The sequence below is a fragment of the Xenopus laevis genome, chromosome 3L (genome assembly GCF_017654675.1).
Source record: "Xenopus laevis strain J_2021 chromosome 3L, Xenopus_laevis_v10.1, whole genome shotgun sequence".
Classification (NCBI taxonomy): Eukaryota; Metazoa; Chordata; class Amphibia; order Anura; family Pipidae; genus Xenopus; species Xenopus laevis.
In genome coordinates, this window is record NC_054375.1 from 139,706,262 (window position 1) to 139,731,558 (window position 25,297).

Sequence of the window (25,297 nt, forward strand, 5' to 3'; positions counted from 1 at the left end):
TAAAAATCCAGTAAAAAAACATGGTACAGGTATAGGACCTGTTATCCAGAATGCTAGGGACCTGGGGTTTTCCGGATAACGGATCTTTCCGTAATTTGGGTTTTCATGCCTTAAGTCTACTAGAAATTCATTTACACATTAAATAAACTCAATAGGCTGGTTTCACTTCCAATAAGGATTAATCATATCTTAGTTAGGATCAAGTAGAAGCTACTGTTTTATTATTACAGAGAAAAAGGAAATCATTTTTAAAAATTTGGATTATTTGGATAAAATGGAGTCTATGGGAGACAGCCATTCCGTAATTCGGAGCTTTCTGGATATCAGGTTTCCTGATAAGGGATCCTATACCTGTACTCTATTCCTCCCCACTCTCTGCTCCACTCTGTTAAAAAATCTGGGGAACTATTACCACTTGGGGCCAGTGGGGTCTCGGGCTGCACTTTGTTTTTATTTTATAACCGCTGTTTTGATCCAACTTGAAGTAAGACTGTCTAACTGGGTTATTGTTCAGATGTCTATTTAGCAGTGTTGTTACAAAATGACACACACTAATGTTGACATGAAGAAATATGCACTTTCAATAAAAAAAACAACAGGGAATTGTGCCAGATTTTTGCACTTTGGTAAATGAGTACTTATGTGTCTTATGGAAAGATTTGTAGGTGACTATGCCCCCAGAGAATGTATTGTATGATGCTTTAGAATATAATACTGGTGGTGAGAATATTCCTCTTAAAGGAGAACTAAACTCTAAACAGTAATATGGCTAAAAATGCCATATTTTATACACTACATTTATTGCACCAGCCTAAAGTTTCAGCTTGTCAATAGCAGCAATGATCCAGGACTTCAAACTTGTCACAGGGGGTCACCATCTTGGAAAGTGTCTGTGACACTCACATGCTCAGTGGGCTCTGAGCAGCTGTTGAGAAGCTAAGCTTAGGGGTCGTCACTAATTATCCAGCAGAAAATGAGGTTGGTCTGTAATATAAGCTGATGCTACAGGGCTGATTATTAAATTCTGATGCTAATTGCACTGGTTTCTGTGCTGCCATGTAGTAATTATCTGTATTAATTACTAATCAGCCTTATATTGTGACATTTCTATTCTATGTTTACTGTATATTGTGAGTGGGTCCCTAAGCTCAGTAAGTGACAGCAGCACAGAGCATGTGCAGTGAATCAGCAGAAAAGAATATGGGGAGCTACTGGGGCATCTTTGGAGACACTGCTAAAGGGCTGTGGTTGCCTTGGGCTGGTACAGAAGCACAAAACATCATGTACAACATTTCTACCTACGTCTTTAGTTGGGCTTTAGTTCTCCTTTAAAGAGTCACTTTGTTCGAGTAGCATTGTCTGTTTGAAGTTTTATTTATATAGTTATTTCTATGAGAAAGCTTGTTCTTGTGATGTCACTCTTTGCCCTCTGCTTCCTGCTCCTTTAGTTGTTGATGTTTTTATATCTTGTTTAATCCTCATTAAAAATAGGAGGAGATCAGTTTTCTGCAATCCAGCAGGTCTGGATTGTGTCTTGTTTCCACCTTGCAAGACTTATTTTGGAGACGGTCTGCATCTTATTTTTAGCCCAAAAAAGGGATAAATGCATTCCCAATGCTCCATTCTTTTAATGCTTTAATTTTAACTTTTTGGAAAATCTACAAACATCCAGAGAATGAAGTCTGACCTCTTCTGGAGGTACGGAATATGGAAAGAAGAGGACTGGTACATCTCTGTGGGGGTTGTTCAGCTAGGAGTACTTTTAGTATGACGTAGAGAGTGATATTCTGAGACAATTTGCAATTGGTTTTCATTTTTTATTATTTGTGGTTTTTGAGTTATTTAGCTTTTTATTCAACAGCTCTCCAGATTGCATTTTTTGCATTTCTGCATTTCTCCAAAATACCCTAGCAACCATGTATTGACTTGAATAAGAGACTGGAATATGAATAGGAGAAAGCTGGATAGAAAGACGAGTAATAAAAAGTAACAATAACAACAAATTTGTAGCCTTACTGAACATTTGTTCTTAGATGGGGTCCATTTGAATTTGGAAAGAGTCAGAAGAAGAAGGCAACAAATGATTAAAAACCTATAAAAATTAATGAAGACTAATTGAAAAGTTACTTAGGAGTGGCCATTCTATAACATACTAAAAGTTCACTTAAAGGAGAAGGAAAGGTTAAAACTAAGTAAGCCTTATCAGAAAGGTCCACCTAAATATACCAGTAAACCCTCAACGTAATGCTTCTCTGAGTCCTCTGTCAAAAGAAACACTGCATTTCCTTCTATTGTGTACACATGGACTTCCTGCCTTCATCTTAAACCTCCTTGCCCCGGGCGTGAGCATGCTCAGTTTGCTCCTCTTCCACCCTCCCCTTCCTTCTCTGCTGTAATCTGAGCCCCGAGCTAAAAGTGAGCAGGGAGAGACTCAGGCAGGAAGTGATGTCACAGGTATGGTAAAGCATTTTACAGAATAAATATAACATTCTATCTTGCACTATTGCAGCTAATCTATTGGCAATAAAATGACTCAGTAGCTTTCCTTCTCCTTTATAGGTGAACCACCCCTTTAATGCCGGACAAAAAAATGCAGGTTAGTTATTAAGACACCTTGCTTCTGAAAAAAAATCCTAATATATGACTGTTATATAATAGACACATTATACCTCCAATCCATGCGTACCTCCAATCCAAAAAAGGGTGGGCACACTCAGACAAGTCTATATTGGCTTGGACTGCTCCATTTAACAAGAAAAATGGGGGTGGCTGTGGCCCAGCACTGATTAGAGTTAGTTTAGGGTTCCGGCACTGAGCAGGCCATGGTGCAACTTCTCCCCCTGCTCCACATATGGCGCCAGCCTGCCACTGTCTCCTCTTCCGGGCTCCGTTTCTGCGGCAGGCGGGAAAAAAATGGCAAAAAAACCCCAAAAAAATAAAAAATCCAAAGCGCCTGGTGCAACTTCTCCCCCCGCTCCACATACCCCGCAAGCCCGCCACTGGAAAAACAGGCAAAAAAAAAACGTTCCAAGCTGGAGGAGGAAAAATCTGGTGGGGGAACGAACCCTTTGGCCCCCTGGTTCCAACGCCTAGGCGTTAAATCACTGTCAATTAATATCTGCTTGCTCCAAAGGTTCCAAGGGAAAATTATGCAATTTGTGATTCCAAAACTGTAGACCCATTTTTGAACCTTCTCATCAGAGCATTTTCAGAAAGTCTGCTAAACAAAGGCTGGGGAAGGCAAATAATCTGCCCCTTCAAGGGATTCAATTGGAGAATTTACCGGCAAGCACAATTCTGGTAAATTTGTAATGTCAGTGTTAAAATCAGTGCCAGCCCTAGCTGGTTGTTTAACTACTGTGGCCTGGTTACTAGGGTTATTTAGCCCCAACAACCAGTTAGCCTTTAGAATTCCAAAACCTGTTGTTGCAGAATGAAAAATATATGTGTATTTTTTTTTCTATATATTGTTACTAAGATATAAAGAGCTGTATAATTTTACAATATAAAAAAGAACACATAGGGCAGACAAATATAATAAATGAGAATTGAGCTGAGGCCTCTAGGGGGTGTGGGGGCCCCTGGGGCCTACACCCACCAGTCCAACCCAAGGCTGGACCAAAAAATTTAAATATCCCAATAAAAACACAAAAAACGAAGACCAATTACAAAGTATCTTATAATATTGCTGCTTACATCATAGCATATTAAACATCAAGTATAAAGCAAATCAGCAAAAAAATGAAGAATCGTTCCGCTGAATGAAACACTGAAAAAATGTCATTGCTGTATATTAGGGTTTTCTGAATAATGAGTTTCCAGGGAATAGGTCCCATATCCGTGCTATAAATACAAACATATATTTATGATAATATACTTTGTATCCATAAAGAAGAATGTAGGAAATAATATACAAGAGTAATCAGGCAGGAGGCTTGTTGCAGTGATTTCCCTGTTTGTGTGACTTACTGCCTGTAAGTGATGGATTCTGCTGCAGTGATAGAATTTTCCAGCTCTTGTTGTTCTGTTTTCTGGTAAAGACTTGGAAAAGGTCATACATTTGAGTGGTGATAGGAAGCAAGTGCAAATGCTCGCTGGATAGAAGACGCTTCTTTATTTTTGTGAATACTTTAAATCCTTATATCTCACCCCAACCTTCCATCTGTGTGCAGGAATGACCCCTTTTGCTGGGGTTAGCTGATATTTTATGAATGAGCTGACATTTATTGGCTGCAACTGCCTGTGGCAAGAGGGTTGGATTGACATATATACATATACAGTATATATATATGAGACAATTAATGGGGCCCATAATGACATTAAATTCACGATGACAGCTGATCTCCAAGTAGTTACTTTCTTAGATGTATTGGTTACACGAACCGAGACAGGGTTTGATACTCGTATCTATACAAAACCCACGGATCGAAATCAACTTCTTTCTTATGACAGCTTCCATCCCCCCTCAGTTAAGAGATCGATTCCTATCAGCCAGTTTACCAGAGTGAGTAGAATTACAAATAATCCAGTGGTCCTGGAACAAGACTTAGAAATAATGTCTAGGAAACTTACAGATAGGGGATACCCGAATCAGCTAATACAAAAAAACCAACAGGCTGCTAAGGAAGGGATTCTTGGATGTACATCAAGAGATCGGCGTACTACAGGTAATAGATTAGCTTATGTATCCCAGTATAATTCTGCCAGTTCCAAATTTAAATGCATATTAGATAAACATTGGCACTTATTAAAAGATGCATATCCTTCAATTCCAGAGTTTCAACAAGGCCCTATGATGTCCTATCGCAGAGGAGCAACCATAGGGAGTAGATTAGTGAATGCAGACATACGGAAACCACCTAATAAGGCAATGTTTTGGGGTCCCAAGAAAGAGGGCATGTATAGATGTAAGGGTTGTGCCCAGTGTCGATTTGTATTGGTAGGTCCTGATTTTGACCATCCACATAGGGATTAGAAGTATCAAATTAGGGGTTATAATACGTGTGATACCAATTTTGTTGTATACATGCTGGTGTGCCCATGTGGGTTGGTCTATGTTGGAGAAACCACCCAGAAGGTGAAGGATAGGTTTTCTCAACATAGATCAACTATACACATGGGCAATAGATCATTGCCAGTCTCTAGACATTGTTTAGAACAAGGACATACATCAGAGGAGCTGAAATTCAGAGTTATCCAACATGTCCCACCTCTGAAAAGAGGAGGAGATCGTGTTCTAGCATTAATAAGAGCAGAAGTTAAATGGATTGACAGTCTAGGGACTCTCAGTCCAAGGGGTCTAAATCGTGATTTTGACTTGCATTTATTTCTGTAAAGTACTCATTTAGGGTGAGTAGTAATATTTTGGGCAACTAATATTATTTTGTGTATATTTTTTGAATATTTTCTTTATAAGTATTTTTGTATTTTTTTTAAAAAAAAATTTTTCTTTTTTGCCATTCATCTGTTAACTTTTGCTTTTCATTTTGGCATAATCTGCTCAAACAACTACAATCATCAGATATAGTGAAAAATGCCCATGTAATTTGCTGTTACTGATATATTTCTTTTCTTTGGTAACTATGGACTTTGCATAGTAACGGGAGGGTGGAGATATGTGGTGACTGACGTGCAGATCCGGCCTCCAGGTGAGGAAGCATCATCACAGTTACTTACCACGTATGCCCCGCCTAATGAGGAAGCAGAAAGTGTGTGCAATGGAGTCCTACACGCTACTACACGATACATACGCTTGAGAAAGGGAACGGATGTGTCCCGAAACGTCGCGTGAGTGTGGATGGATATAGCGTTTATGCTGGACTTTTAACAGATAAGTGTCTTGATACAAATGACGCTGCTACTATGTTGTGAAGAATGCCATTTTGTGATACATTTTAACAAGCTAATAAAAGCTATGTTTTAAATATGGAGTGCGATCTGGTTGGACCAATATAACTAAGAAGCGGAATTACTCACTGCTATTGGGATCAGCACCCTTGACTTTGATATACATTGGGATTAGTGCATCATAAACGTTGGAATTATATATATATATATATATATATATACACACACACAAATATAGGTTTTTATTTTTATACAGTAGCCAGTCCAAACCCTCGGGTCCTGCAGGTTTTGGCCCGACCCGCACATCACAACTGTGCAGAAGAGCCAGCGGCACTCAGCACACTACACTGTAGGATAGGTGGACCTGATAGGGAACTAAAGCTTATCTGCTTGTGTGACTGCAGGGCTGTGATTGGCTGTCACTCTCCTACAGTAAGATCCAATAAAGGGGCCATTTTTAAAGTGGACCTGTCACCCAGACACAAAAGTCTATATAATAAACATCCTTTTCAAATTAATCATGAAATTCAATTTTTATTTTTTATTAAAGCGTTCATAGCTGTTGTAAGCGCATTTAAAAATCTCAGCTGTCAATCAAATATTGTCTGCCCCTCCTCTATGCCTTAGGCAGACAATTACTTTCACTTTCCATTCAGCACTTCCTAGATGTCACTGCTCTCCTCACATTCCCCCATTCACTTCACCATTTAATTGTGTAACCAGGGCATGGGGATGGACATCAGGTCCCCCATTCTGGTGCACAAACAAGATTCTGAGATGATACAAGGCTTGTCTTAATAACAGTGTCCACAAAATGGCTGCTGCCTGCTTTCTGTAATTATGAATTCCCAGACTGAAGGAAACAAGATTCAAATAATTTATACAGTGTAATTAAAGTTCATTTTGCTTGAATAATGTGATAAAATAGAGTTTTGAATGTTTTTTTGGGTGATGGGTCCTCTTTAAGGATAATATTATTTTTCATTAATTTCATATTAATTATTCATTATTGCCTACAATATTAGGTGGGTTTTCAGCAATCCTATATGTCTCCTTTAAAGTAGGAGCTGTGTTATCTAGAAGCCAAGGAAGATGAATTAACGTGCATAGAGGATCATTTCCCCGCAGCTAGGATCTTACTCATGCATTGTAATCTGGCCGCTGCAGGGATTATTTTGAAGTTGAACTTCAGTCTCAGGGGAATACATTGTGCCAAGCTCTTAGCCACTGTTTTTATGAGGATGCCCATCATACAGGCATTACTGTGCCATGGATTTGTGTGTTGTACCAGCCACTACAGAATGCTTCACGTACAGGCACTAGAGGGGGGTCAATTTGCACCCCATAAAACCCGGATTATATTGGCAGGATTTTAGTGCTGTGCCGTTGGATTGTCTTCAGTTACTCAGTATGTTTCTCTCTTAATGTGTCTCGGCTTATTAAGTCTCTGTGTGTGCGTGTGCCTGCATATATGTTGTGTATTGCACTATATGTGTCACTGTGATGCCGTATTATTCACAATACAGCATTCTTGTCAACCATACAAAGTGCACAGAAGCCGCAATCTACAAGAAAGATGTTTGTATTCCTTGCTCGGTCTTTCATTAAATTATGGTTTGGCCTTAAAGGAGAAAGAAAGCTACTGAAGCAGTTTATTGCCAATAGATAAGCCACAATAGTGCAAGCTATAACACTATATTTATTCTGTAGAATGCTTTACCATACCTGAGTAAACGGCTATAGAAACGGTCTCGGTTTGTTTAGGATAGCAGCTGCCTTATTAGCTTGTTATGACATCACTTCCTGCCTGAGTCTCTCCCTGCTCACTTTTAGCTCTGGGCTCAGATTACAGCAGAGAAGGGAGGGGAGGGGGGAAGAGGAGCAAACTGAGCATGCTCACGCCCAGGGCAAGGAGGTTTAAGATGAAGGCAGGAAGTCCATGAGTACACAATAGAAGGAAAGAAATGTGGTGTTTCTTTTGACAGAGGACTCAGAGCAGCATTACTTTGAGGGTTTACTGGTGTATTTATAAAGACCTTTTTGGTAAAGCTTACTTCATTTTAACCTTTCCTTCTTTTTAAAGGGATGTTACAATACGCATAATTAAAAGGAATTTATTCTCATCTATAAAACATAGATAAGCAAAATGCATAAAATGATCTAAAGTTGTGTTTTGTATGCATGTAACAACAAACGTTGTTATAAATTCTAGCAGACTTAAAGGAGTTGTTCACATTTGAGTTAACCTTTAGTATGATGTGGAGACTGATATTCTGAGACAATTTGCAATTGGTTTTCATTTTTTATTATTTGTGGTTTTTGAGTTATTTAGCTTTTTATTCAGCAGCTCTCCAGTTTGCAATTTCAGAAATATGGTTGCTATAGTCCAAATTACCCTAGCAACCATACACTGCTTTGAACAAGAGACTGGAATATGAATAGGAGAGGCCTGAATAGAAACCTCTGATGAAGTGCCAGAAAGGGGGCATGAAACGCGTCAGGTGATTCAACATGTCATAGGGTAGGAGTACATCTGCTAAGGATGCCTGTCTGTTGTTTTAATTTTTTCAATAAAGCTGGACAGTGATTTTTATCCAAAGTGTGTGGATTGGCTTTCTCACCCACCAAACCCCCTACATATGATGTCCACTGGATTGGAGACCAGTAAGAGGGAACCAGCACACCATTGGGACTGGACACAACGAAAGAGTGGCCACGATATGGACCTGTGAGTTTCTTCTCTCTCTGAATAGAAAGATGAGCAATAAAAGCAGCAATAACAATATATGTGTAGCCTTACAGAGCATTTGTTTTTTGTTTTTTTAGGTAGGGTCAGTGACCCCCCTTTTGAAAGCTGGAAAGAGTCAGAAGAAGAAGAAGAAGGCAAATAATTCAATAAAACGATTAAATTACCTTTAAGGTAAGGAGATCCAAATTCGGGGAAAAAAACCCAGGTTCTGAGCATTCTTGATAACAGGTCCCATACTTGTACTTCATTAAAGGAGTACTCCGTTTACATAACTGAAAAGTCGCTAAGAACAGGATATCCTATAACATACCAAAGGTAAACGGACCTGATATTTATCTCGTTATTATCTCATTATTACGAGACGTCAGAGTGACACTAGCCTGAGATTTCCGCCCCATGCTCCCTGCAGGCCTGTGGTTTTTCATTTACACATCCTAATCACTTTCCTTGCCAGCGGCGATGTCATCAGTGTGTGCCATGTGTATATGCTAATGAGTCCCCAATGCACTAATTGCCATGCTCTGGGCTAATCATCTCTTTGAAGTGAAGTAGAGATTTTACATCTCAAAAAAAAAAGACTCAATAATACAGAATTAAAGATTGAACTTCTTTCTAAAGAGTCAAATACTTATTATGCTGGCTGGTTATAGACATGTGTACAATTTTTGCAGCTCATTAAAGCCCTTTGTTCTGCTTATTCTACGCAACTCCGCTTCAGATCACCTTAATCAGCGACTGATGTGTGTTCGGACATTTAAAGGAGACATATAGGATAAATGAAAAAACCCTAATTTTGAAGACAATTATAAGAAATATATGGTGTTGCTTTTACCTGGTGCTAAAAGTTAATATTATCTTTCTAAATAAGCCCTTTATTGGAGCTAATAGATCTGCTACAGTTCCTGTCCGTGTTTCAAATGAGGGGTGTGCATTTTTTTTTTTTACGGTCCCTGCCAAAAACACAGTAGTAAAGCGACAGCCAATCACAGCCCTGCAGTCACACAAGCAAAGACAGGCGTCAGTTCCCTATCAGGCCCTGCTAACTGCTAATTGGTTCCTGTCCTACAATGCAGTGAGCTGAGCAGTGTCGGACTGGCCCACCGGTAAACCAGGAAAACTCCCGGTGGGCCCTCCTGCTTCTAAACATTTGGCCTATATATTTTAAGGTCATTATCAATTTCTATGAGAACAAAGAGGCTGAATAGATGGATTAATAGATTATAGTGTAGCGCTATAATAAACTGACTTGTGTCAGGGCAGTTTTAGCTACTTTCCTTTGTGGGCTGAGACCACAGATGAGCTCTCTTTCTCAGGGGTTAGCCCACGCAACACGGTGGAGGCAAGGGTATAGTGTAACTGTAACTGGGTGCGATAGCACAATGATGGGCGCCAGTAGTTCTTTAACGTTTGAACAAATAACTATTTATTGAACAATAGCACATAGATCATTCAGCACATTGATCCACAATGGAGTATAGAACATACACAGCAGCATAAAGGAAGCATATACTCACAGCACGTATAGGCTGAATCCCCACAGGCTAGGGAATATACAGCAGAGAGTAAGTTGACAGCATTAGTGATGGGCGAATTTATTCGCCAGGCGCGAATTTGCGGCGAATTTGCGCGATTCGCCGCCAGCGAATAAATTCGCAAAACACCCGCGAAAATTCGCGGAAAAAAAACGGGCGCCGGCGTCAAAAACGGGCGCCGTTTTGCGAATTTTTCGCCGTTTTGCGAAATTCGCAAATTTTTCGGCGAAGCGAAACAGCGCAAATTCGCCCGTCATGTGATGGGTATTGCCCAGTTTTCGGGATATCTTCCAGTGGCAGACTAGGGGAACTCCTGACATCCCTATCTCAACACTTGGTTCCTTACTCTGGGTCAGTAATACCCTGGGATCTTAATCCCTCTAATCTCCTCGGCGGAGCCTTGAGCTGCTCAACTAAATAACCTCTCTATCACTCCTAGAGTGATCTATGGGTCAGCACTACCCATTCCCTTCCAGCCTGCTTGGTTGGGCTAAAGCAATGGACCCAGAACACATGGTTCCTAAACCTTTTATACTCTGGCACAGTGCCATCTGGTGTACACTGTGTGAACTGCAGGGGTTACATAAGCACAAGGTCCCCATAAGGACCCACTGAGGTGTCCATATTACTAGGGATGTGCCTGTCTGTAAAGTGTAAGGGTGTCTAAGATTTTCACATCCCTACATTAGTATGTAAAGAAAAGCGACTAGGAGAATAGAGGTTGAGTGAAGAGAGGAAGAATAAAAGAACTGAGAGTGGGCCGGACTGGCAATCTGTGGGTCCTGGCAAATGCCAGAGGGGCTGCTATAAGGTCCCATAGAAAGTCAGTATTTAGTGGGCTGGTGGGGGCTGTTTGGGCCTCTATGTAGGCTGATTAGGCCTCTGTGTACCTGAAATACCAGGGCCTATTTCAATTCTCAGTCCGGACATGGAAGGTTTTTGGATGGGCCCCTGATGTCCCAGTCCGACACTGTGTGGGGGCCCCTGAGGTAGCAGTCCCAGTGGGCCCAGGACCCCCCGTCCGACACTGGAGCTGAGAGTCGCCAGCTCCCCTGCACAGCTTGGGAATTCAGGGAGCAGGAATTGGAAGAGAAGGGAGCGATTATAAGGGTTTTTGCAAAATTATTCAATAAATCAGCCTGAAACACTACTTTTTTAAGCACAATTCTTCTATATCTAAATGAGTATAATGCACTGGTACATTCTTATTTTTTACACAATATGTCTCCTTTAAAAGGGACAGCAACCCAACTAGTGATGTGCGGGTCGGGATTTTCCCGCCACCGGCCCAAGCCAGACTTCCAGGTTCCTTTTATAGACCCAAACGGGGGTCAAAAAAGGGGCAGGAGCACCTATAAAAGTTCAACCCGAAAGCCGGCATTAGTAAGCTCGCCTCGAAAGGGGGGTGCAAGGCCCGACCCACGGTATCACTATCGGGCCGGCCCGCGCATCACTAAACCCAACATAAAGAGCCCTATCCCAGGGCAGGCACAAATCAGTCTCCTGGCAAAACAATGTCACTCAGATGTAAGGATCATGGCAAACCCTTTGTGTAGTCTTGCCAGCAATGCTAAAACCGTATGACAGAGTTAATTACCATGATAATTGCAATGCTGGCTATGAGCTGAGCTATGAGTCTCTATACGGTGGGACATCAATTGTCTGGAATGTGCCTTAGCAGCTGCTTAGCACCCCCTTTTTTCTCATAGAAAACTCAATAGTTCGGCTGTGAGCTCAGACAATGTTCCATTACCTTGATGATTAATGGCTATAGCTAGCAAAATGTGGAAATCTAGTTTTTGAGGTGGGAGGTTGGGGTACTAAGCCCCCCTTAGCCTTAGGTTGGTTACTCAGAACCACCAATGCAGAGAATAGATAGACAGCAACATCTTTTTAAAGGCAGTTACATTTAAAGGGGTTGTTCACCTTTAAATTAATTTTTAGTATGATGTAGAGAGTGATATTCTGAGACAATTTGCAATTGGTTTTCATTTTTTATTATTTGTGTTTTTTGAGTTATTTCGTGTTTTTATCTCTCCAGTTTGGAAGTTCTGCAATCTGGTTGCTAGGGTCCAAATTCCTGTAGCAACCATGCATGGATTTGAAACAGGAATATGAATAGGAGAGGCCTGAATAGAAAGATCAGTAATAAAAAGCAGTAATAACAATACATTTGTAGCCTTGCGGAGCATTTGTTTTTAGCTGGGGGTCAGTGACCCCCCGTTAGAAAACTGGAAAGAGTCAGAAGAAGAAGGCAAATAATTTAAAAACTACAAAAGATAAATAATAAAGACCAATTGTAAAGTTGCTTAGAACTGGGTATTCCATAACATACTTAACTTAATGATGAACCACACCTTTAAAGATACATCTAAGACCATTCAAAACGTATCTTGGACAGTTGATTCAAATGAAATTCAATGTTTATTTTTGGCTTTAAAGGAGAACTAAAACTTAAAGAAATAGGGCAGAAATGTTGCATATTAGGTCTTGGGTCGGGTTCTATCAAGGAACCCACAGCCCTTTAGCAGTGAATTTCTGTACCCCCAAGTAGCTCCCCATCTTCCTTTCTGCTGATTCAGAATAAATGCTCTGGGCACTTACCTGAGCTTAGGGACTCACAATATACTGTATATATAGAATATAAATGTGTGATACAAGGCTGATTAGTAATTAATTCAGATTCACATTACATGGCAGCTCTGAAACCGCTTCAGAATTAAATAATCCCACTTACTGATTGAATATTTGCAACAACCCCTCAACATTTGTCCAGAGCACACTGAGCATGTGCGTGCCACTGACACTCCTAACAAAATCCAACATGGAAAACGCCTGTGCACAAATTTGAAGGCCTGGATTGTTACTGTTACACAGATGCGGAAACGTTAAGGTTCAGTATATAAAGAACAGTATTAATAGCCATATTTATTTTTAGGGTTTTGTTCTCCTTTAAAGGGGCAGTTCCCCTTTAAGAATGTGTCATTCTAAGCAACTTTTCAGTTTTACTTCATTATTTTTGTATCGTTTTTGAATTATTTGCCTTCTTCTTCTAATTCTTTCCAGCTTTCAAATGGGGGTTCACTGACCCCTTCTAAAAAAACAAATGCTCCATAAGGCTGCAAATGTATTGTTATTGCTACTTTTTATTACTCATCTGTATATTTAAACTCTCTTCTATTCTTATTCCAGTCTCTTATTGAAATCAATGCATGGTTGCCAAGGTAAATTGGAGCCTAGCAACCAAATTACTGAAGTTGCAAACCGGAGAGCTGCTAAATAACTCGAAAACCACGAATATTAAATGAAAACCAATTGCAAATTGTCTCCGTTATCACTCTCTACATCATACTAAAAGTTAACTCAAAGGTGAACAACCCCTTTAAGCATTCTGAGAACTTTCTTAAAGAATGTTACTGCTTATAATCGCAATGCTGCTTTATTCACTAGAAATAATGATCTTTTCCCAGGGTCCCTGTTCATGTGGGGACATTGGGGAGGATGAGCCCTTAAAGTAAAGTATAGTCCTGCAGCGGGTGGGGTACTCTTAGGTTACCCGCAAAAACCTGGGGTACCCTGTGGGTTGCAGGTAGAATTTTCGGGAGCAGGTATAGCCGCGGGTTGGCGGTTCTCCGGGTTTGCGGGTCGTGGGTCTTCTCAATAGCAAGTTTTACTCCTTTTTTTCTGATCACACCTACTTCTAATTATGTCACTTCCGGTTTACAATTACAGCACTTCCTGTTTCTTGATGGTCAACGGGTCGCGGATCAGATTGCAGATGAGGTACTTGTGGGTTGGGACAGGTAGTGGGTCAAAGCGGGTAAGTATGCCGGTTGCGGGTCATGGGTCAGGTTTAACAAATTGGTTCCACTCAGGACTCTACCCTAAGGCCATAGTCCCAGTCTTGCCAAAGTGAAACTTGCTGGAAATATTAAAAGCATCTGAGGGTTCACAGGGTGAAGTCCCTCATCTCAGCCAGACCTTCCCCTGCCCTTATCAGCTGTGTCTACTTTGCTTTTGCCTCTCAGTATCACCAAATTCCTACAGTCTGCTGCTCCCGAATAACCAAACCCCTTCAATCTCTGTGTGTCCTGAAGCTCTGCTAAACCCCAGTTCTACCCCAAAACCCCTTCTCTGTATTCTGAAATCTCATTAACAGCAACTCTGTTGCACGCTGCAGTATACTGTATTTAGTAAAAATGCATCAGCTTGTATTTCATCTCCTTCGATCTAGGAATCCCAGGACTCCTGAAAACCTGCCTGCCATTTATTTTCAGGTTTTTATGCTGCAGGGCCCGAGTGGCTCTCTAGGGAGGGAGTGTGCTCATAAATCGCCCAATCAGCAGGCTTTCAAACACTAAGGTGCACAATGGAAAGGCATTTTTAAAAAGTTAAACTTGCAACATATCACACTATTCAAAATAGTTTTCAGTTTGTAGAATTTCATGGAACAGGGCCTTGTTTAATAGTGAGTGGCATTTCTGGCAATGTCTGACAGTTGATGAGAAATAAGCACCAGGCACGGTGCGCAAAAGTGCAGGGGAGCACTATACGGAGTGTCGGACTGGGGTACCTGGAGCCGGGGCTCATGGCAGAGCCGGGTAGGCAGAGAAGGCACATGCCTAGGGTGCAAAACTGGAGGGCCGGCAGGCACTTACCTATTTTGCCTCAGAGTCCGGTCAACTCTCTGCCTGATTGTGCGCTTGCACATGCATGCCTACAGTCGCATGCACGCGCTAGAGTGTATTCGCATCCGTCTATTGGCACATGCAATCTTGTATTCATATCTGAGGCTATTGCCGCATGCGTGTCTATTGGTGCTCGTGTGTATTCGCACTTCTCGCACACGCCCAGTCGGTGCCGTGTCTGGCCAGGTTGCCTAGGGTGCCTGGTCGTTCAGGCCCAGCTCTGGTTCATGGGCACCCCACCTGCAGCCTCCATCACCCCCCAACTTCCTGCCACTGCCAGGGTAGGAGCAGTATATCCGACAGAAGCCACAGGGCCAATAAAATCATTGAGGCCGCCTGGAGCTGCAGGAGGGTCCCACCCTGACTGGGACCCACTAAGATTTGTCCTATCTCAGTGCTCTGACACTGTATTGTGACATTGCATTGGGGAAGCGTACAGCATATCACATGACCCTGGGTCCCACTTTACTTTTTTTTTTATAAGAGATGGAGTTAGGGTTGCCACCTTTTCTGACAAAAAATACCGGCCTTCCTATCTATCTTTTTTCCCTAATAATAACATTGGGATCGACCATCATTTTTACCGGCCAGGCCAGTAAAATACCAGACAGGTGGCAACCCTAGATGCAGTAGAATTGTTTAGAATGGAACCAGGATGCAACTTGATGTAGGGGGTCAAAACTGTCAGCATAGTCAGATATAGTACAAGGGTCCCCTGGTCATAGCTGTCATGTGAATACAAGGAGTGGAGACTTGGCTCAGTGCTGGTGGTGTGGTGGTTAGTATGCTGCAATGTCAGAAGCCTAGACTAAAATTATCAGGGGTTCCACAGTGTAAAAAGCATTTTTTTACGGAAAAAAAGGAGTGAGGGCACCTGTGCATGTTTCAGGGGGTCAAGCAGCAGAGCAGAGAGGCTTGGCATATAGTGAGCCCAACTATATAAATGATATAAAGCCCTATCTTACTGTATGTACTGCGCACACTGCCAGTAATGATGCCCTCAAGGGCAGGAGATGCACGAGAGCTTACTAAATAGAGAAAGGGACCCTTGTAGGGTTAGAGCAATGTCAGCTACAGTATATTCCGGAACATAGTGATCCCAATGCCACGGAGGAGAGCAGAGGAGCCAAATGAGCAGGTATGGAATACATTTGAAGCTATGCGTACTACTTAAAAATAAAATAGATATTTTTATATGACAATACTTGTGGCTTTGGGTAAAGAAAATAAAAAGCATTATCAGGTCAGATTTCAGCTTGGAATATACCTACAAGGCAAACAAGGCCCCAAAGAAGGATTTCCACCCAACTTTCCATCCGTTCCATGCAGCCATCAAACTTAAAATAGATTATGCACTTTGTGGGCACGGCACTAACTCCCAGAGACAGCAGATTCAGCACATCTATGAGCTCCAAGCCTTAAGGCAGCTGTAATTGCAGACGAATCTGCAGTTTCTCATGCTAAGCCAGCCATTATCTGTTTGCAAGGCGGGAGATGCCGTCGTATATTATAGCACATATTTGAATCATATAAACACAAGCACACTCATTTAACGCCTTCACTGACATGCATCAGCAGAATGATACTATGGAACATCTGTTGTGCTGTAAGAAAAAAACACTTCATCCACTTACTGTGCTACATTTAACCACAAACTCACACTCGCCCAAGGTTAGACAACACACTGAACGTTTAAAGGCTCCAGCCGTTACTACAAAACTACGCCGGGCTCTAATGACTTCACCCGGCCGCCAATACTGAGACAGCAATTAGCAGACGAGTTAAAAATAAGTAGGAAACCAAAATCTTTTAACTGTTTTACTGCCAAAGAAAGTAGAATCAGCATAAGAGGACCCTAGTGCCAGCTGGAGCTTCTAAGAAGCCAACACTCCAGATGAAGGATGACAATTCTGTAGATTTAGAAGTCTCCATACTTAACAGGTTTATTGGCAGGCCTGGGCTGGAAAACTAAAAGGCTCAATAATGAAAGGTGGAACTGGTACAAAGTTCTCACAGTTTTTGCCCACAATGCACCTTTCCCTCTGTGAAAGCACCAAAATGTTGTGAGTTGCTAGTTTTTTTCTCTCCATTCCAGAGGTACAAATAGTTGCTACCGACAGCAGTGGGGGGTACAGTGAAAAACAAGATGATGGAGTTTTAATGAGCAGTGAATAATACACTGGTGGGCGCAGTTTGTACCTGTCACATGAGCTCCCTTGCAATGCTGCTTTCATTTCCTTGCACCGGATATGTAATCTGACACAAGATACTGACTACATTTTGCACTTTGGATTTGGTGCATTGGCTTCTGGGTCAAAAGCACTGACTGGCCATTAGACTGCTACACCCCTAAGGCCCTACAAGAGCACACCCCGTTGTCAGGACCTTTTTGCAGGTCCATTTCTTACCCTGACGGCTTTTGGGCTGGACATGGAGGGACCCCCCTAACCTTGTGCTGAAGGGGGCCTGAAGATCCTTGCCCCCCGCGGTGCCTTTTGGCCATGGGGTCAGGGATAAAGGGGCTCCCCCTAGCCTCTGTGAAGTGGAACCGGAGGACTCTGGATCTTTTTGTGCCTTTTGGCTAGGGGACCCAGAAGTTTGAGACCCTCATGAACCTGTTTGCATTTTTTTGCACTAGGTGAGAAGCACATCAGGGTTTTAATACAGGCATGGCACCTGTTATCCAGAATGCTTGAGACCTGGGGTCTTCCAAATAACGGAACTTTTCGTAATTTGGATCTTCATACTTTCAGTCCACTAGAAAATCCTTTAAACATTAAATAAACCCAATAGGCTGGTTTTGCCTCCAATAAGGATAAATTATATCTTCGTTTGGATCAAGTACAAGCTACGGTCTTATTATTACAGAGAAAAAGGAAATTATTTTTTAAAATTTGGATTATTTGGAAAAGTCTATGGGGGGGCGGCCTTTACGTAATTCAAAGCTTTCTGGATAACGGATCCCATACCTGGACTAAAGGAACAAAAAACAAACAACATACTGGCGACAGCAGGTACCTCACTCCGGGTAGGTACAAGTGGTTACTGTATGGAACCCTTAATACTCCAGCACTTGCACTCACAGTAAATGTTGGGTGCAGTATTTGGTTTTCACCCTTTTCAGCTAATGAGCCAGTAATACAATATTTGGCTCCTGTGTTGCTGTAAAGCACAATCGCTCCCAACATACTGTCTATCCTTCCATCGTCCCTAGCTCATGGCTGGGTGTGCCAGGATCCATGGCTCTCCTCCGTGCATTTGAATTAAATATGCTGGCGGGCACAATAGTATCAGAGGTGCTTTGACTGACCTTGAATGATTTTCTGGCAGGCAGCTATGAGATCAGCTCTGTGCTTGCAGCAACATTTCTTCCATATGAAGGCCATGCCTTGGATTCCCCAAACTATTGGCATCAATAGTCCAATTTAATGTGTACCTTGACCTTTTCTGAATGAGACCAAAATTCAGTCTGTGAATGGGTGTAGCATTATCTCCTTATCATAACTATGGTCTAGCAAATACAAAACTGCATTTCACTATATTAAATACAATCAAGGAGGCCTGTGCTAAACAGCACGAAGACCCATCCTGGGTGCCGACCCCTAGGGAAAGAATAACAGCATTGCTTTGCAAGGGATGGAAGAAAACAGCAAGTTCTTCCGCATCACAGAAAATGCAAGCAGAATCACTAACAACGTTATAGACTCCAGGGAAACGTCTGTTACAATAATGCACTGATATATTTCCATGAAAAATATTAAATAGATCATGAGAAGGAAGTTTCGTCAGTGCTGTGTAGAGGAAAATATATGTCATTCATTGGGGTTCATTTACTAACACTGGGCAAAACAGCCTCAGCATAGTAACCAATCAGAGGTTTGCTTTTAGTATTCTACCTGCGGTGGACTGTTCAAAGCTAAATGCTGAATGGTTGCTATGGGTGATTGCACTGAGCCTTTTTTTTGCCCACATCTAATGAAATGCTTTCTATATAAACCAAATGATACAAATGTGTTGAGTGGAGTCTGGTCCTCTCTAGAGCAAACTGCCTTTTAGGAGTATAATGACCACAAGCCCCGCCCCCCTCCGTACACCCGGAAACGAATGCCGTTCCCCAAGAACACAGTGGCGCACGAGCTGGCGGGGGGGGCCCTGAGGGGGTGCGGGCCCTTGCCCAATCACACCCCCTGTTCCCCCAGTAGTTACACCACTGGGTCAAGGTGCACCTCCCTGAACCCTCAGCCTAAAAGGCAACTATATCATCGAAGAGCAGGCATTTCAAAAGACCAATCTTCCAGACAGACTTGTAAAAAGAGTAGTAGTTATTCATGTACATAATCTTTCAGATATTGATATTTTGAAGTGCCTGCTCTTCTATGATACGGTTGCCTTTTAGGAGTCCTTTTACCTATTGGTCAAAAATTATTGCTCCATGATTAATTCCTGATTGATACTGGATACTGATTTTATGGGAGAATGTCCATTTTGGGGACATTTGGACCCCTGCTGATAGTCTTCCAAGAAAATGTTAGACTTCAGGCGCACCCTTCAAATTACTTTTGTTCCTCTTTTCACTCCCCTTCTTTACTCTCCTATGCTATTCTTTTTACAGTCTATCAGATGGATTATTCTGTACTTTATTTCTCTTCTTTCTTCTCAAACAGAAATAGAAAGCGGTCCTGGTATGGGCATGCAAAGGTAAACGATCAGGAGGTTCCAGATGTTTTCCTAGTGTCCAGATAGGCCAGTCCAATGCGAAATCTTATTGGGGCAAAACCCATGAAGACAGAATTGTCGTTATTTAATAATTATTACAATGTTTTCTGTTGTGTCATAGTATACGACAGAGTTGGAGCAAAATGCCTACGACCTACAGTACGAAACTGTCACGTACGGCTCCCTAAATTCAGAACAAGTGTTAAGCTCTCTGGTCACGGCTCAATCTTCTGCCTGTAGCAGCCGCCTTTGGCCTCGGGAGGAGCCCTCATGCCACCAGGACTTAACTTGAGTAAAGCAAAGCAAGGTTTAGGACGGAAGGCAACACCAGATTCTCACGGATTAAATGAAAAAGCATAGTCAGGCAGGCCGGGGTCGGTGCAGGCAGTGTTGGACTGGCCCACTGGGATACCAGGAAAACTCCCGGTGGGCCCAGGTGTCAGTGGCCCTCATGCTGCTAAACATTTGGCCTATTTCATGGCCATTCTCTATTTCTATGAGAAAAAGAGGCTAAATAGATGGAATAATGGATTATAGTATGTAAAGAACAGAGACTAGGAGAATAGATGTTGAGTGAGAAGAGGAAGAATAATAATACCAAGAGTGGGCCCCTGGTCTAAGGTTTTTGGGTGGGCCCCTGGTGTGCGAGTCCGACACTGGGTACAGATGGAGTTCAAGGATAGTCAGACAGGCCGGGTCAGTATAGGCAGAGTTCACAGAATGGTCAGCCAGGCAAAGGTCAGGATTGGCAGAAAACAGAAGAGTCAGTCAGGTAGGGATCAAAACCGGAATATATACAGACCAAAATCACACCCAGATACTAACAAGTTAGACCTAACAATAGGCCAAGACTTCTAGCCCAAAGCCCCTTTTAATAGTTTGAATTCGTACCAAAGCTCCATGATGTCATTACGCACGGTTAGTAAAATGCGGAAGTACGTGGCACGAGTGCCATAGGAAGCCTGCGCTAATAAGAAGCAGAAGCACTACGCAGGGGCGTCCCTGCCGCCCACTAGATCACCAGGGTGGGTTATTACAGGAACCAGGCAAAAATATACAGTTTGTCTAATACAATCCAACCCCCCCCAGTGTCAGAGAAAGTTACTCGGCTCAAAGAAACGGAATGAAAAAAAGGGAGGAAAATGTGCAGAACACATAATAATTCACAATATTTATAGTATATCGCTCCTAACCCTTTAGAATTCCGTCACATCAGCACAAGGCACAGTAAGAGAAGCACAATGAGCACAAGTAATTAAACGCTGGAACAAAGGCTACAAGACGAGGCGTCCGTGGATTGGGCACTCGGTGATGGGGTTTTCATTTTGCATTTTAGTCAGGACTGATGTGCCAGCTCCAAGCCTTAACATGACACAGAGTGGAGCGGGTAGCAAGGTATGGGTGTTGCTAAAACACAGATCTGCTGAGCAGCACTTTCTCCCAATCTGCTGGCCCTGCTGCATCTCACATTGGCCAGGTACTATTTTTAGGCGACTTACACCTTAGTCATCAGAAAGAGAAGACACCTCTGAGGTCGGACATCCCTCGCTACCACCTGAATGGCACCTTGTGTTCATAGACCCAAGTTACAAGTCATTATGAAAGCACATACTGTATACCAAACCGTATCACCCCCATCCCATTATATTTAATGATAAAGAGAAAATAGCCCACAAGTAGATCCACCAATAACATGCAGCTAATTTATCACTCCTCTCATCCCATTATATATTATATTTAATGATAAAGAGAAAATAGCCCACAAGTGGATCCACCAATAACAGAAAAGCAAAAAATAATGTTAATATAAGTCTATGAAGATTTTCATTCATCCAGGTCATGGTATATCTAGTACAGGTAAATCTAAAATCTTAGTACATTGGTCTTGACTCGAGTAAATGCCGGAGCCATCATTTGGGACAGTTTCCCAACTATTAGTATGAAACTTTTCCTGTTCTTAGCAATTGGTCTATATTTTTTTATTTGCCTTTCCTCTATCTCCTTCCAGCTTGGTTGATTCACCTCTAAGATAACTTTTAGTATGCTATAAATTCTAAGCAACTTTTCAATTGGTCTTTGTTTTTTTTAAAAAAGTTTTTTTTGTAATTATTTACATTCTTCTTCTGACTCTTTACAGCTTTCAAATGGGGGTCACTGACCCCATCTAAAAAAAAAAAGCTCTGTAAAGCTACAAATGTATTGTTATTGCTACTTTTGAGTACTAATCTTTCTATTTAGGTCCTCTTAAATTCATATTCCAATCTCGTATTCAAATCAGTTCATGGTTGTTAGGGTAATTTGGACCCTAGCGACCAGATTACTGAAATTGCAAACTGGAGAACTGCTGAATAAAAAGCTAAATAACCTAAAAACCACAAATAATAAAAAATGAAAACCAATTGCAAATTGTCTCAGAATATCACTCTCTACATCATACTAAAAGATAACTCAAAAGTGAACAACCACTTTAAAATTCTGCCTGGTTGTTGGAAGGGGGTCACTGACCCTGGCAACCAAAAATAAATATTGTTCTGCAAGGTTAGTGTTACTGTTTTCTTACTCATCTTTCTAGTTAGGCCCTTTCCTAATCATTTTTCAGTCTCTCATTTAAATCGTTGCCTGGTTGTTTAGGGTAAATTGGACTGAATCGAATAAATTCCAAAATGAACATACAGTAAAGCTGATTGAAAATGATAAACATTAAAAAACAAAGACCAATCACAAATTGTCTCAGTATTACAAAATTTACATCATACTTAAAGTTAAAGGTGAATTACCCCTGTCTGAATAGTCAAGATTAACGAAATGTGTTGTATTCTGGATATTAAAAAAGCCGGTGGAAGAGCAGAGAACGGCCAGATATTATTTATTGTAACCGAATTCCAATATTATGGCATTGAAATTGTTCTGTTACTGTGTGACTCAGATGCCAGTTTACATGCAGTAACGCAAGAGCTGGCATTACTCGAAACGCTCTGCTGGGCTCAGATCTGGGGCGGGCAGAGAGCCAATTTCAGAGGCCAGCGTCACTTCTACTCGTAGCAATGCATTAAATGAAGCATAGGCAAGCTTGTGCTCCTCAGCCCTGGCTCAATACGGGCACCAAGGGTTTCACTGAGCATCATGGGAACTGCATGCCATTAACGTTGGAAACAGGCGGTGGTCTTTCAGGCTTAATATTTGGAGCAAACCCACTTTTTGCTTTTTGCCCTGGGGCCCTAAAGATATTACTCAGCATAATATTGTAAGAATTACCTTTTTCTTGCGGTCTCTGGAGCGGCTCTTCCTTTTGCGATCAGATTCCTCCTTTTCTTTCTGTTCCTGCAGCGCCTGGGCCTCCACATCTTTGATCTTTTTCAGTTGTTTGGCAGCCTGTGCCATCCTGAACCCCACTCACTCCTCAAGGGCTGCCCTGTACAATGCCACACACAAGGCTTCAAGCTTGGACCTCGATCCAGAAAGACAGAGTAACATAGAAAGCTCCCGAGTCGGTTGTGTGTGGCACGGCTTGTCCTTGAGCATCGGTTCCTGGGGCTGCTCACCCTACAAAAGAGGAAAATAGCTTTTAGGAATGTGTTTTTCAAGTGCAATTCCTAGATCAAAAGCCATTTATACAAATGAAAAAGCGCCCACACGTCTCCAGCGATATGCCTAGTGACATCATCAGTGATGTCATTGTTACGTTGAAACATGTAATATTAAAGAAACGGACCCCATGCTGAGTGATCTAAGAATATTATATCACCTTGGAGTTCAATGACCTCGACCCTTATGAATTTCTTTTGAGATGGATCTCCGATATTTATATTTTGAAAGAAGGGGCCACGCTGTTCCTTGTGTGCTTTATTATAAAGGCCCAGCCTTCCATTTCTTGTGACCTGCCATTACCCAGCATTCTCAGCTAGCCACTGGGTGCCTGAGGTTCGAGTCCACTGCAAGTTTCACATTAGTAGCATAAATTTGGCCTAATATGTGTTGCATGGAGCTAGGAATATGGGAGAAAGCCGAGAGTATGGCAGACACACACACACACACAACGCCATCTGCTTAACAAACAGCCCACACTCATATTCATATGAATGCACTAAAACACTACTGTAGCCTAGTTTGGCAGACGCACTAATTCCAATATACAAACATCTTATAACAGACACAAACCCACTATTGCTATAAACAGTACATTGTGTAGCCTGGGCAAAGTTTTGTGCTTGGTTTTAGCTTTAGTGCCGTCAATCAGGATATTATCCACCCCACAGGGAGCCCCCTATGTGCACAGCATATGTTCACTGATTGTGTCAGCTGATTCTTGCACTTGGCTACTTCTGGGTAACCTGGGGCATTGCACCTGCGTCTGAACTACAGCTCCCAGCATCCTCCTGCAGCCAGTGGCAGGTCAGAGCTGCGATTTGTACTGGGTAATATAGGCATTTGATGGCCATTTCTGAAACATTGGTAGCTTTTGTGATCTGAGAATGGCACAACTGTGACCCCCACACACACACACACAGGGACACACTCCTAATCTACACCACAGGCAACACAAAGTGTGAAGTGTGTGTGGGACAAAGTGAAGGATTAAGATCTCCCTGGCTCCAGTGGAGCAGTGGGCACTGACAGACATTTCCCAGAATCAGCCACATCAATAATAGAAAGGTATAGAGGGAGAGTGGCCAGTCCCATGTAAACCCATTACATCACACACACACTCTGGTATATACACGGTCTCTTGTGTTGGGACACAAACATCTCTCTGCCTGTAACACAACATGACTGCAGTGCTGTACCTCTGGATTGCATGTGCCTAGCCTGACTCTAGCCTTGACATTTAAATGAGTATATATAATATATATGTATATAAAGCTTCTTTCTCTTTACCCACACAAGCATTTCATGTAGCACTTTACCCCTTCACCCCATGTCACCCTCCCTGTGCCTTTTTAAATCTCCTTCAACCCCCTCTCCCCCAGCAAACATCACTTGCTCCTTCCATTCTCCCCATAGCAAATCTTACACTGTCCATCTCCCTCTTCTCTTTCTCGGCCGCTCTTTCCCATTCCGGCAAACCCCTTTCCACCTCTGTCCCTGCAGAGAGATATGGTCAGCACGTACTCCTGCCTCTTATCCCCCATTCCTTCCCATCACAGGAGCTGGGGGGGGGGGAGCAGAATGGCCAGTCCATACTTACCTCTGTTTGCCCACAAGCCCTAAGTCACACTGCCTGCAGGCTGCAATTTCCATCTCATCCCTCTCTCTCCTGCAACATGCAGCTCATATTGCATAGCCTTCCTCTTCCATCTCCCCCCATTCCCTTTGGCAGGATTCAGTGCAGTGCCATTATTGTGTGCCAGTACCTACCTCTTTCTTGCCTCTCTATGTGTCTTGGCGGTGGTACCAGAGCATCATTCAGCTTGTGTGCTGTCCCCTCTCACTGCAGTGTTGCTGATGCAGACACTCTGCTTCCTCCTGCATCCCGCTCACCTTCCTGCACTCCCTCCCAGCTTCTCCCCTCCCTCGGAGCATCAGCATGGGAGATGCATCTCTCCTCTCACTTGTATCTCTGTGCCTTTATGGGATGATACTATAGATATATTTACATCAGTGTTTATTCCTTTATAAATCATCCTGACTGTGCTTGCGTCACAGAGTGCTGTATCCACAAAAACAAGCCGGCGTTATGTATCATTCCTATTAGGCTTCATTTATATAGTGCCAATGTATTCTGCAGCACTTTACAGAGAGATTATACATCATTCCCGGAAATCTGT

At 42.2% G+C, this 25,297-nt stretch overlaps 1 protein-coding gene across 12 annotated transcripts in view; it reads right to left on the reverse strand.

Moving 5' to 3' along the window:
* Positions 1-25,010, reverse strand: part of ank1.L (ankyrin 1 L homeolog) — a 187,507-nt gene extending 162,497 nt beyond the window's left edge. For 7 of the 12 annotated variants that reach the window (XM_041587075.1, XM_041587074.1, XM_041587071.1 and 4 more), the window contains exons 1-2: positions 24,888-25,008; positions 22,788-23,075 (exon numbers count right to left, since the gene is read on the reverse strand). In XM_041587075.1, coding sequence (XP_041443009.1) covers positions 22,788-22,913 — 126 coding nt within the window. In that variant the 5' untranslated portion in view covers positions 22,914-23,075; positions 24,888-25,008. Of the gene's footprint in view, positions 1-22,787; positions 23,076-24,887 lie in introns of all 12 variants that reach the window. The other 5 variants (XM_041587073.1, XM_041587072.1, XM_041587082.1 and 2 more) reach the window with 4 other exon arrangements.
* Positions 25,011-25,297: the final 287 nt, after the last annotated feature.